The following is a 13,842-nucleotide window of genomic DNA, read 5'->3' as shown; positions in this document are numbered from 1 at the left end:
TCTGAGCCGCCAGACCCTGGACCAGGTCTTCCAAATGCTGTGTGCAAAGTGGGGATTCCCCAGACGTGGATCTGTTCGCATCTCGGCTACACCTAAAGGTGGAAAAGTTTGTGGCACCTGGCAGAGGCGCCTCCGTGGCGGCTGCCAATGCGGGAAGATTTCCTATCTCAGGGTCTGATCTTCCATCCTGCTTTACAGTCGCTGGCTTTAACGGCCTGGCTGTGGAGACCCAGGTCCTGAAGGACAGGGGTCTCTCCCCTGAGGTCATCCCTACCCTTGTCAAGGCTAGGAAGACCTCCTCTGGTAATATCTATTACCGTACCTGGAAGGCCTATTTCTCCTGGTGTGAGTCCAGGGGGTTCTCCCCTCGCTCGTACTCATTGTCGGGAGTGTTGGCCATCCTCCAGTCCGGGGTGGACCAGCGCCTGGCGCTGGCCATGATAAAAGGCCAGGTGTCTGCACTGGCTATTCTTTTTCCAACGCCCTGTGGCGTCTTATTCCCTGGTTCGCACCTTCATTCAAGGTGTGCCACATTTGGCTCCTCCCAGGAAGGAGCCCTTACCTCCATGGGACTTGAACTTGGTTCTGTCCGTGTTACAGCGTGCTCCCTTTTAAAAATATAAGGGAGATATCGTTGTCTCTGCTGTCTAAGAAGGTTGCCTTTTTGATGGCGATCGCTTCGGCTCACAGGGTATCGGAGCTGGCAGCGTTATCTTGCCATTCTCCGTACTTGGTGATTTCCCAAGGTGGTCTCTGAGTTCCAACGTAATGAGGACATTGTCCTGTCTTCGCTTTGTACGAAGCCTAAGCATCCTAAGGAGGTTGCTCTGCATTCCTTGGATGTTGTCAGGGCGATCAGGGTTTACCTGTCGTCTACGGAATCCTTTCGAAGAACGGATTCCCTCTTTGTCCTTCCTGAGGGACCTCGGAAGGGCATGGCTGCGTCTGCAGCACCTATTGCCAAATGGATCAGACGGACCATTGAACAGGCTTATGCCTTGAAGGAACGGGTTCCACCCTTCCCTGTTAAGGCACACTCTACTAGATCTGTGAGTGCGTCCTGGGCCTATTGGCATCGGGCCTCGGTGGCCCAGGTGTGCAAGGCTGCGACTTGGTCGTCGGTGCACACTTTTTTCCAAATTCTACAAAGTAGATGTTCTGGCATCAGCTGGTGCCTCCTTTAGCCGCAAGGTTCTCAGTGCGGCAGTGCCATGAAGGACCCTTGTTTTTTTATGGGTCCCTGGCTGTTGGTATTTGCTTTCCTGGGCTGTTGCTCCTGTTGAGCATTGTTTTCTGTTGCCCAGAAGGTTCTCTTACTGTGCATGTAAGGTTCCTTTCTCTGATGTGGGTACTGTGTTGCCTTTTCTACGGTTGCGTCTCCCACCCCTCATGTCTATACTGCTTTGGGACATCCCAACAGTGATGACTTAGAGGCGGCGGCGACTGTCGGAGGGCGTAAGAGAAAACTGAATTTTTGTAAAATCTTACCTGTAAAATTCCTTTCTCTGAGTCCTCCGACATTCGCCGCCCCTGCCCCTCTTTTGGGGTCGTGTTCTTATTACCTACTGCTATGCTACCAAACTGAGTTGGGAGTGGTCCCTGCAGGGGGGTATTGACCAGATGGGACAGCCCCCATGGGTGTGTATATGCAAATGCCTTTGTTCTTTTGACTAAGTCTTTATGCCTAGCTACTCCTGCGGAGCGGAAGTCAATACCCAACAGTGATGACTTGGAGGCGGCGGCAACTGTCGGAGGACTCAGAGAAAGGAATTTTACAGGTAAGATTTTACAAAAATTCAGTTTTTTCTATCAGCTGTCGGGTGCTGCCACCGCCATTTCGGGTCAGGGAACCTGGCAGTGAAGCCTTGCGGCTTCACGGGCGGGCCCCTACTGTGCATGCATGAAGCACGCTGCGCATTCGGATTGGCTCAACGGCGGGGGAAGGAGGAGGGGGCCAAACTTCCGAGGAACGGCGCTTTCTCCTGGAAGTGGGGAAGGGTACCTGTCCCCCCTGAATGGTGCCAAATTTGGCACCGGAGGAGGGGGGGGGGAGAAAGCAAATGAGCAGAAGTTCCACTTTTGGGTGGAACTCCACTTTAAGGAAGCTGCTATCTTAGTCTCTGTTTGTTCTCTAACTGACATGATGCTGCATGTGTGATCAGTTATCACACCAGCTATTTGGTTTTATAGTTTGGTTGAGAGCACAAGCAAATGTGACAGCTAGCAGGCTGGTATTGTAACCAATTATTGAAACCAGTAAACTGATGGGTTTAGTTTCACTTTAAATTCAGATATTTACTTGTGTCAAAAATGTTTGCTCTGGAGCCCTACAGTCGTCAGCCATGTCACTAAATGCCTAAGTTTGAAGTCACATGATCTCTGATGAAGGGGTCAAATATCAAACGCTTTCACATTTGGTCCTGTCAGCAGACATTATGAGATCTAGAGCAACATTTCTTTAAGTTAGGAGTTAATGAACCAAATTTGAAAATAAGGTAGTGTGGTGGGTGGGATGCTGCATTTACGGTTAGAGTAGTTTTTATTTTTACATTAGGTTAACGTGTGGATGGCCCAATCTTAGCACCTTAACATGTTCTTTATCTCACTGTAACAGCAATTTTTTTTCATGGATTTTCAGGAATTTACAAGTTCTGGATCAGCAAATGCAGAGACCAGTAAAGTCACAGGAAGCTTGGAAACAAAGTACAAATGGGCAGAATATGGTCTGACCTTCACAGAGAAGTGGAACACAGATAACACGCTAGGCACAGAGATCACAGTAGAAGATCAAGTAAGCTTGAGTATACCAGTTTTGCTAAACTACATTCACATTGCCAATCTATCAGTGACTAATGTAAATGCAACTGGCCTATTTATTTTCTGTTCAGCTTGCAAAAGGACTGAAGTTGACATTTGACTCCTCATTTTCTCCTAACACTGGGTAAGATATGACTGTGTTTCTATGTCTGTACAATAACTCTTTTCTGACATTTGGTTGGCTTTGTTATTATAACATACTGATACAATACAGTGTGAATGTTTGTTTCAGATTTCATCTACTGTATTGTAGAGCTACAAGATTCTGGAAAAAATGAGAATCACAATTTGTTTGCTTAGAATAAGATCACGATTCTCTCACAATACTCAGCGTAACATCATCTTTTACATTATACAAAAGAATTGGGCTAACTGTACTGTTTTTTGTTTTTTTAATTCATTAAAGTGTATTTGTTCCAAAAAACTGTGTTTGAAAGACATCTGCAGTGTGACAAAAGATTGCAACGATCGCCATTTTATTCTCTAGCGTCTCTGCTTAAAAAAAAAAAAAAGTGTGTGCGCGTGTGTATATATATATATATATATATATATATATATATATATATATATGTATATATATATAATCTGTATGTATGTGTGTGTATACTGAGACTTCCTAAGGACGCGATAAATGCGAAATGCATTGTGGTCGTCTGTAAACCGGAAATCGAGAGAGCCAGCGACGTCACTTCCGCTTTGTTAGGAACGCACGCCACCGCTGCCACGCCACCAGAGGCTGTGTGTGAGACACTGTCTAGGACAGAACACCTAGAGTGTCATCTCCACAGATTCCAATTTGCAAACAGCGCTTCCACCCAGTGCCAGGCTAGGCACTTCACATTGTAAGCAGCCAATTCTTACGTTTATTTTATTTCTCTAATAAAAAAACGGAATTACACTATTTTTTTGGCTTCCCCACCATTTTGTTTTTACATACATCCGCCTGAGAGCACTATCCTGATCCTGATCCACCCTAGAACATCAACTACTTACCTGGAGTGGACAAGTTTGGTGGAGGATTCTTCATCCTTTAAAGGGATCAAAGGCAATTTAGGTCCTTGCGACCTAAAGCGATCTGGTAAGAAGCAAAAATTGCCTACTTTTACCAAGAGCACAAAATTGGAGCACAAAAGCACTTTGAAGATTCTATTTATTTATTTATTTACTATCACGGACTATTTCACCAGTTGCACTAATAATTTTATATATTAAGGATTTCACTGTCAGACATATGCAATTTTATGCAAATCCAGTAATTTAATTATTTATATTTTATCACCATTGTCACATTTATGATTTAAATCATCACCTAAGTCACAATATATATTACTACAGTGCGTATATTATTTGGTATATTTTATCATTTTATTAGGTATCATAAACTATTTATACATTGGTTATAAATTTTTGATACAGATACTATTTATATCACTTATCTTGAAAATATATTTATTTATCATCACAAGATATACACACAAGCCCACTATATTACCAGCGCTCAATTTTTTCATTAGTTCTAACATATACATATATATATATATATATATATATATATATATATATATATATATATATACACACACACACACACACACACACACACACACACATATATATATATATATATATATATATATATATATATATATACACACGCGCATACATATATAGAGATATACATATACACACACACATTATAGAGAAGGTGTAGGCAAACAAAATCGTGAAAAGTGTAATGGACCCCCAAAAAAAGCCTACACCTTCTTCACTGGCAAAGGTTGGTTTCCCTGTAAAATGTTTTGCCTGTACTCAAAAAAACTTTTAAAAAAAGTCACAATTCATTGCAACTAGCACAGGAATACAGTACAATATTAACCACTTAAGCCCCAACCCTATTTCGGACACTTTTTGTTTACAAGTTAAAACCAGTATCTTTTCCTAGAAAACTACTTAGAACCCCCAAACATTATATATATTTTTTTAGCAAAGACTCTGGAGAATAAAATGTCGGTCATTGCAATATTTTTTGTCACGCGGTATTTGCTCAGCGGTCTTTAAACGCAATTTTTTTGGAAAAATTTTGAAAAATCACATTTCACTGCATTTAAAAAATACTAAACAGTAAAGTTAGCCCATTTTTTTTTGTATATTGTGAAAGATGATGTCACGCCGAGTAAATAGATACCCAACATGTTATGGTTTAAAATTGCGCCCCCCGTGGGATGGCGACAAACTACGGTCAATAGACACCTCAATAGGCGACGCTTTAAATTTTTTTAACGGTTACCAGTTTAGAGTTAGAGTGTAGCTCTTTTTTTTAAATTATTGCCCACGCTCTGGCGATCGCGGCGATACCTCACTTGTGGTTTGAACAGCGATTTCATTCGCGGCTCGATTTCCGTATACGTTTTTTTTTGTGCGCGAGCTAACGGTGACGGGGGCGGCTAAAATTTATTTATTTTTTTTCCTATTTATTTTATTTTTTTAACTTTATTACAGGTTTTTAAAAAAAAAAAAAAAATCTCATCACTTTTATTGCTGTCACATGCAATGTAAACATCCCTTGTGACGGGCGTGGCCTGGAGCGGCATGAGATAGGACCCTGCTGAGGTGAGCTCCGTCGGCCGAATCTCCTAATTTCACTAATCCTGCACCCCGAAATCCTGAACCGCTTCCCCAGTACCTCTCGAAGCCCCGCTGCAGCTGTGGATCATGCCGCCGCAGAAGAAATCCGCGGATGTCACTGCTAAATTGGATAAATTTCGCCGCCAGGACAAATGTGACCAGGCCCAAGATGGCGCGGGAGCGGAGGTAAGCTCGGCGGGAGCCGAGACAGAGCGGGTTCTGGACGCTATTGCACAGTGTCAGGCATCCCTCACCACTAAAATAGAGGAGGTGAAAATTGACATATCCCTAGTCCGCCAAGATCTCCAGAAGGTGAGGGAGCGGGTGATCGAAGCTGAGCAGCGGATCGGTGGGGTGGAGGATGCCCTGCCCCCCCTTCAGCGCACCTCTGATGCCCTCCAGCTCCAGGTGACCCAGTTGCAATTAAAACAAGATGACATGGAGAACCGTCTTAGGAGGTCCAATATTAGACTGATTGGTCTCCCTGAGGGGGCAGAGGGGTCCCATCCATCAGACTTCCTTGAACAATTGCTGATTGACACATATGGCCGTGAAGCTTTCTCCCCCACTTTCGTGATGGAGCGGGCGCATCGTCTTTCAGGCAGACCTCCGCCCCAAGGGGCACCCCCCGCACTTTTATTGCAAAGCTACTTAATTTTCGCGACAGAGATACTATCCTCAGACTTACTAGGGAAAAGGGTAACATTCCCTATGGCAACGGCAGACTAGCAATCTTCCCGGACTTTTCTGCTGAGGTCCAGAAGAAACGCAAAACCTTTATTGAGGCTAAACGAAGAGTCTGCATAAAGCATATAAAATATGCTATGCTGTACCCAGCCCGTCTCCGTGTTGAGGGAGATGACAGGGTGCACTTTTTTGATGACCCTGAGGCTGTTATAACTTGGCTGACTTGAGGCTCGAGCTGAGCGACTTGAGGCTCGAGCTTGAGTGCACCTCGTGCCTCCTCCTTAGGATTTGCTTCCCGGATGCTGTTCTGGATCCCTGGACGTATCCTGTGTATTAGCCTGACTGTTTCTGCTATCCCTGGATCCTGCTGTTCCCTTCCATGTCTGGATTTCCCTCTTGGATGCCTGTCTTGTTCACTGTGACCACCTGCAACAGCCCAGGCCCCCCTGTTGGGAGGCGGTTTTTGTTTTCTATCCTCCCCTACTTCTTACTGCGCTGCCGGGTACGGTGTACTGTTTTTCTTGCCACCTCTGGAAACACCCCGACCCGGCAGGCTGTACACCATCATTGTAGGCCACCGGAGCGCCTGCATTTTCCCCCTGTTTCCCCCAAGGTTGTTGTTTTTTCTCCTGCCCTTTTTCCCTATGTTTTTTTCTGCTGTGTTCTATTTGCATGCCTTGCTGCCCAGCGAACTTTCGCTCCCAGAACTCCCCAGTCATGGACAAACCGACTGCCCAGTCTGCTGTTGCTGAGCGGGGTGGGAGGCCCCCCTGGTCGTGTCGGTGTTCGTTGCCTGGCACGGCCTTGCCTGCCCCCCCATGGTTTTCCTCCCCGCACTGGTCTCTGTTTCCATGTTTCTGGGGAATTGTCAACGTGGTTGGTTGACTAGTTGGATGGGGTTCTCTCAGGCCCGCACGGGTTGGGGTTTGTGCAGGGCGGGGTGGGTGGGTGTTCGTTCTTTATTACTGCATTTTCCTTGTAGCTCTTTAATGCCTTTTGATTTTTTGTCATCCCTGCTAATGTGTGTAGTGCTTACTTGTCATTGTATCTCCAGCAGTTTGTATAAGTTGCATGTGGGTGCCAGCGGTGGGGGTGGGGGAGCATGTAATGTAATCACTGGCGGGGAGGTATTCCTGGAGCTCATGTGCCTAATTATGTTTGCCCTCTCTGATGGCCAGCCTTAAATTTGTCACTTGGAATGTCCGTGGACTCAGGGACAGGATCAAGCGCTCAGCGGTGTTTGCAGTGCTCAAGCGGCATAGAGCTGATATAATTGTACTACAGGAGACGCATTTGGATGGTTCTCTGCACCAGGCCCTGAAGCGTCCGTGGCTCGGCTGGACGTTTCACTCCATGTACACCTCACACTCCCGAGGAGTTGCGGTTTTAATCGCTAAATCTGTCCACTTTGAGCTCCGGGGATCCCTCATAGACCCTGCATCAAGATTTGTTTTTTTGAATGTATTACTTTTTGGTGACCCCTACTTGCTCATGGCGTTCTATGTCCCCCCTCCCTTCTTGTCCACAATACTCCTTGAGGGGCTGGACTTCAAGGTTCAACACCCCCAGATCCCTGTAATCTGGCTTGGGGATTTTAACAACACCATGAACCCCAGCCTGGACAGGATGCACGTCTCTGGACCCCCTGTGCCCCCCCCCCCACTTCCACGAGGTTCTCCCGCCTGATGGCGGAATTTAATCTCACTGACTCCTGGCATGTCAAATACCCGCACCTCCGTGCGTACTCTTGCCACTCCCCTGCCCATGGATCGATGTCCCGCATTGATCTTATTCTCCCCCTCGCTAATGCCTAGGTTGTTGGACGCGGGCTTTTGTGCGCTTGGCCTCTCTGACCATAAGCCCTACTGGATTACGGTGGGTTTGCGGACAGACAGGGCCAGACCTGCCTGGCGATTAAACCCTTTTTGGCTTTTGCTGCTTCCTGAGGAGGGGACCCTGTCTGAGGACTGGCAACACTTTTTTGACGATAATGCTGACTCGGCTTCCCCCCTTGTGGTGTGGGAGACCTTTAAGTTACACGCTAGAGCCACTTTAACCCACACTATCAACTCTATTAAGGCTGACTCTGCTCGGGCGTATGCGCAGGCTGAACAGGCTTTGGTCTCGGCGGAGGCGGCTTTTCTAACTGACCCGATGCCTGCTGGGGCGGATCAGTTGAAGCTCCTTACCAGGGTGGTGGAACACCTTGACTATGAAAAGGCACGTAGGTCCCTTTTTTTTCAGAAACAAAAATTGTTTGAGCACGGTGAGCGGGCGAGTAGACTGCTAGCGTATTTAGTTCACAGTAACGATAGACCCCCAGTGGTAATCACCCTTCATTCTGCTAGCGGCCCCCCTGTTTCAGACCCAGGAGCTGTGGCTGATTGTTTTCACAGCTTCTTCCAAGACCTCTACTCCTCAGTAGCCCCTGACGATGACTCCCCGATCTTGCCCTACTGGTCACCGGACGTCCTACCTCAATTATCCCCTGAACAATTGACCATGCTAGAGGCCCCCTTGACCCAGGACAAACTAATCGAAGCTATAGCTCAGTTCCCCAGGTCCAAGTCCCCTGGCTTGGATGGTCTACCTATTGAATTCTACTCTATGTACTCGAAGGTTCTGGTCCCGCACCTCTTGAATGTATTCAAGACGGCATTTGACACCTCTTCCTTGCCCCCCCTCTATGCGAGAGGCTCTCATTGTCCTAATACCCAAACCGGGCAAAGACCCCCGTTTCCCAGCCTCTAATCTCCCTTTTGCAGGTGGACGTCAAGATTTTGGCCAAGGTGCTCACCCCGAGACTAAATAAGGTGGTGCTCTCACTGGTTCACCCGGATCAGTCGGGTTTTATGCCTGGTAAAAACACCTCGTTCAATCTGAGACGCCTCTTTATGAACCTCCAGGCGCGGCACAGCAACTCCGGTTCTACAGTCGTGGTGTCCTTGGACACTGCCAAGGCATTCGACTCTGTTGAATGGACCTTCCTCTGGCGCTGCCTCGAGGGCTACGGCTTTGGGCCTAACTTTATGCAGTGGGTCCGTATTCTCTACCAAGCTCCGGTCGCCAGGGTCTTGGCCATTGGTTGCACCTCGGCGGCATTCCCCCTTACCAGGGGGACCCGTCAGGGCTGCCCTTTGTCTCCCCTCCTCTACGCCCTGGTGGCCGAACCCCTGGCAATCGCTATAAGGTCGCATCCGGGTATCCGGGGTCTGTGGGCTGGCGATTTGGAGGAGAAGATAGGCATGTATGCAGACGACACCTTGCTGTACTTGTCTGACCCGGGTGAATCACTTCAGGTAGCTCTGTCCCTCATAGAGCACTTTGGCCGCTATTCCGGACTGATGATCAATTGGGACAAATCTCAAATTTTACCGATAGACGACATTCCTTCCCGCCCCCCGGATCCCCGTTTTCCCCTTCAGGTGGTAGACCGTATCAAATATCTGGGGGTCCTGGTCACTAACTCACCTAAAAACTACTTGCCGGACAATGTCCAGCCTCTCTTCAATTTATTGAAGTCTAAGACTGTTTTGGAAATTAATAGGGCTTGGAGCATAGAAACCCGCTTCAGAGCGCTCAAGATTATTACGCACCAAGCTCCATTAATAGCTTGTACTGAAAAGTACAAATGCACCGCTCTTTTGTATAAGGATTTTCCAAGCGCTCGGCGACAAAGAAAGGAACAGACGCTCTGGGTCATTTTTATGCCATCTGCCAGGTCTCTCTCCATTGGATATGTATGTGTGGGCATGTGTGTAAGAGCAAGTGTTTGTGTGTGAGAGTTTGTGTGTCTTCATGGATGAAATGGCTGTGTGAGCTTGTGTGTGTGTGTGTGTGTGTGTGTGTGTGAGTGTGTGTGTCTTCTGTCCTCTGAGTTCTGTTCTGTGTGAGGGCAGGGCAGAGCAGGTTTATTTACAGCAAGTGAACAAGAGGAAGTTACAGGGAGTGGCTTCACAAACACCAATCATCTTCTTCTTCCAAATAAACAGAACAGTTCTTCTCACGATAAAACAATCTATTTCAAAAAGTTTATAAAAAGAAAAAGATAACTGGTAAAAACAATCCATCGAAAGGAAACAACGCTTGGGTTCCGTTCTTCGGCAGATGACTTCAGAGGGAGGGCATGAGATGATGGGATGCGTTGACCAGCGGTCGGGCTGGAGTCCTTGGCGTCGGATGTAGGGGCAGGTTTTCGGGCGTCTCGTCTCAGCAATCAGGACGAGGTCATCTGCTCGGGCTTTGGTGACTCAGTCGACCAGACAACAGGATCATATAGGAGGAATAGAAACAAGAACAACATAAGTATATATACTTCTATTTTCTTCAACCAAGATCCAATGGAGAACAAAAAAATCCCCAGAACCTCCCAAAGCATTAAAAGGATTCCAACCCTCGCTAGCTATAGCTCTGGTTCTGCCTTGCAATGAAGTTACCTTATCCATATGGGCTTGGACCTTATCGCTGGTGTTTGCTATACTGGAACAGCAGTCTTCCCCTATGAATTCACAGAAACCCCCCTTGGAAGCTAACAGAAAATCTAGTACCATTTTCTCCTACAGTAAAAACACCCAGAGTTTCATTGGTGAGATGACTGCTATACCTGTCCCACAGGTTGTAGATCCTACAAATCTAGTTCCAGTGCCAAAACTAAAGTTAAAGCCCAGCCATGGACTACCTGATTGTCCCGATACCCAAATTGTATTGACCAGAAAAGAACAGGAGCCAGAGCTAACATTAAAACTATAACTGATGTTACCCTCTAGGAATGTGTAATTAAATTCTGTGGACAAGTGTCTCTTGGTTGTCTTCATGATGATACGATTGTCTGCCATTGCTGGGGTGTAATAGCTAGGTGGGAGTTTGGAGCACACCCAGCCATTAGACCTGTTTGCCGTCTTGGCCAGCTGAAAATGCATTACCCTTGCAAAAACACACTTGCTAAATATGTAAATAAAAACGATACTCCTCATTATCATTCTTGGATGGAGTTGAGCAGCTTTTGGCAGTGGCTGGCATGGATCCAGAACCTCAAGGAAGTCGGCGTTGTCAGCTGAACCTGATAATACCTCAGAATACCTCCGCTCCAATCCCGTCCCTTGACGTTTCCTCACAACGACTCAGTCACCTGGTTGGACAGAATGTACACCGGTTATCGTGTCAGGGTCCGGGAGAGACTCCCGAACCCTATGGTGGACCTTTTGGAGCTCCCTTTGCCAGGACTGCACCCACCCCGTCAGCTGAGAATGTAAAAATGACAGCTGCTGAGGAAAGCACAATCCAGGCTCTGGTTGACTCCCAAACAAAACTTTGTAGGGTGATAACCCATGGGACATTCCTGTTGGGGTAAAGAGCAATGAGAAAACATTTGAGCCGTGGCTCTTTCTATTCAGCCGTTCAACCTTACCGCTAATCCCTGAAGCGCCGTACATACCTCTGCAAAGATCTGACCAGTGAAGTGTGATCCATGATCTGACTCGATCGTTCCAGGCAGCCCCCTTGCAACAAACTATCTCAGACAGGATCTTTTTTGTGGTGGCAGTGGCAATGGCATTGTGCACGGGCCAAGCCTCTGGACACCCAGAAAACATATCCGGACAGACCAAGACACGCTCGTTCCCCGGCAAAGTGATATAGTCTATCTGAATGCGCTAAAAGGGATATTCCGGTTTGGGTGAGTGCCTTCTCGGTACCGTTACCGTTTTCAGCTGCGGTAGTAAAGCCAGGGCTAATCCAATGCTCCTCCACCTATGCACACATAACCATCTTTGGCTGGTGCCCGGGTAATGAGCCGAGTGTGCCATCATTGGAAAAAGGGATCTGGGTAAAAAACATTTACCATCAAGACCCCAGATGTCATCTGGACCCTGTGTAGCCCCCAAAACCATCCATCTCCTCTTTTCCTGCACTTCCCCTTGGGACTGCAGCTTCTTAACACATCAGAGGAGATGGCTAGCATCAGGGTCTCTGTCACCAGGCTCAGAGCACCTTCCTTAGCAGCTCTATCTGCCAGGGCGTTTCCATTGGCTTCCATAGTCGTCTCAGTAGTATGAGCCTTTACCTTCAGAATGGTTATTACGTGTGGCAAGCAAAAGGCAATGAACAGCTCCATTAACTCCGCACGTTTCACCGACCTCCCCAAACTAGTCAAGAACCCTCTTGCCTTCCAGACAGGACCACAATCATGTGCCAGCCCAAAAAGCGTATCTCAAATCTGTATAGAAATTGATCCCCTGATCTCTATGTCTTGCCATCTGGGGTGTAGTACCTGGAACCATCGACAAAAAGGTTAGAAACTGGAATGGGGGTCTCCTTCACTGGACTGACAGCCGCTGATTGCCACTCCATCAAAGCAAGACAATCGTGTTGTTCCTACTACTGATTGACACTCCATCAAAGCAAGACAATCGTGTTGTTCCTACTAAAGTTGGAAATTGATGAGAGAGAGAGAGAGAGAGAGAGAGAGAGAGAAGAGAGAGAGAAAGAAAGAGAAAGAGAGCGAGAGAAAGTTTTGAAAATTACCATTTTCTGCACGCCCTTCTCCCCCCTTCTCTTCCTCCTTAACAGGAAGAAGAGACGCAGGGTTCAAAAATAGTGCATCGTTTAAGGTTACGAGGACTTTGGGGGTCCTTCAATGTCTGCATTCTCTGAGTGGTTAGATGTTGGGTACCCAGAGAAATGCAATGACCTAAAAAAAAAAACAAGCTTCTCCTTGCAAAACTGGCCTAGCCTGCAATAGAGAGGTTCAGTCACTGACACTGTCTGGCCTGTGAGACCTACAGTGGGAGTTGTCTTCCCTGGAAGGGGAACCTTGCCTCTAGGTTTTTGAGATCTTAAAACCGTGTTGGCTGCATCGGTGTCAGCGAGGCAAGGGAGGGGCTATTTTAATTCCTCTAGGATGTGAGCTGACACCGGTTTATCAACGCCCTATGGTAAATCGTAGTAGTTTCTGACCATACCTACCTTTTGAATTTTTCCGGATCCTCCGGAATAAATTGCCACTTACCCCACGGACCAGCCGGGTTGGTAGGACAATTATGCCTGATGTACCCTGACTTTCCGCATCCATAGCAGACCTGTTAGTTTGCCACAGTTAGAAGGAGAGGGTTCAGCTGTTATGACAGGCTGTTGAGAGATAGACACTGTGAGGTGGGAGGGTGTTACCAGTATCAAAGTCTGCACTGTGAGCTGAAGAAAACGGAGATTCAAATGCAGAGACAGTGACAGGTTCAGTGTCAGCGGATCTGGCTCGTCTTGGTAAAGTTAGCCCAGTAAGAGCTTCCTCCACTTCTCTCACCAGATCGCTGGACTCGGCTATCTCATCAGGCCAAGTGTACATAATGCGGTTCTTCCGGACTGAAACCGCCTGATGCACGCCTTGCTGATTGACCATAATAGATCTCTGAAGCCACAATTGCGCTACACTTAGCATCTCTGTTACCTGGAGCCTAGTTCTGAATTCAATAATGAACTCCTCCCATCTCCAGACATCAAAAACACCTTCCAAAAGGGATGTACCAACTGTTTCCCTTGGTTATTCCCCTTCCTCAGGGGTCTCATGGCCTGAGCCCCAAACTCAGACTTCATGTACCGCGAAGCTGTTTGGCTAACCTGGGGGACCTGTGTTACCCCCCATTGCATGGATAAACCATTAACCATGACGATTCGAATCGCTTCCTTGCACCTGGTTTAGGAGCAACACTGCCAGATGCC

The 13,842-nt window shown here is 47.1% G+C and overlaps 1 protein-coding gene across 1 annotated transcript in view; it reads left to right on the top strand.

Moving 5' to 3' along the window:
- Nucleotides 1-13,842, top strand: part of LOC309552348 (non-selective voltage-gated ion channel VDAC1) — a 714,079-nt gene that overhangs the window by 401,372 nt on the left and 298,865 nt on the right. Inside the window, exons 4-5 of the mRNA XM_082253265.1 lie at nt 2,639-2,791; nt 2,889-2,941. Of these exons, the coding sequence (XP_082109391.1) occupies nt 2,639-2,791; nt 2,889-2,941 (206 nt within the window). The remainder of the gene's footprint in view (nt 1-2,638; nt 2,792-2,888; nt 2,942-13,842) is intronic.

The sequence above is a fragment of the Pelophylax lessonae genome (assembly GCF_965119305.1).
Source record: "Pelophylax lessonae genome assembly, chromosome: 4".
NCBI classification, from domain to species: Eukaryota; Metazoa; Chordata; class Amphibia; order Anura; family Ranidae; genus Pelophylax; species Pelophylax lessonae.
This window is presented reverse-complemented; position numbering and strand designations above follow the sequence as displayed.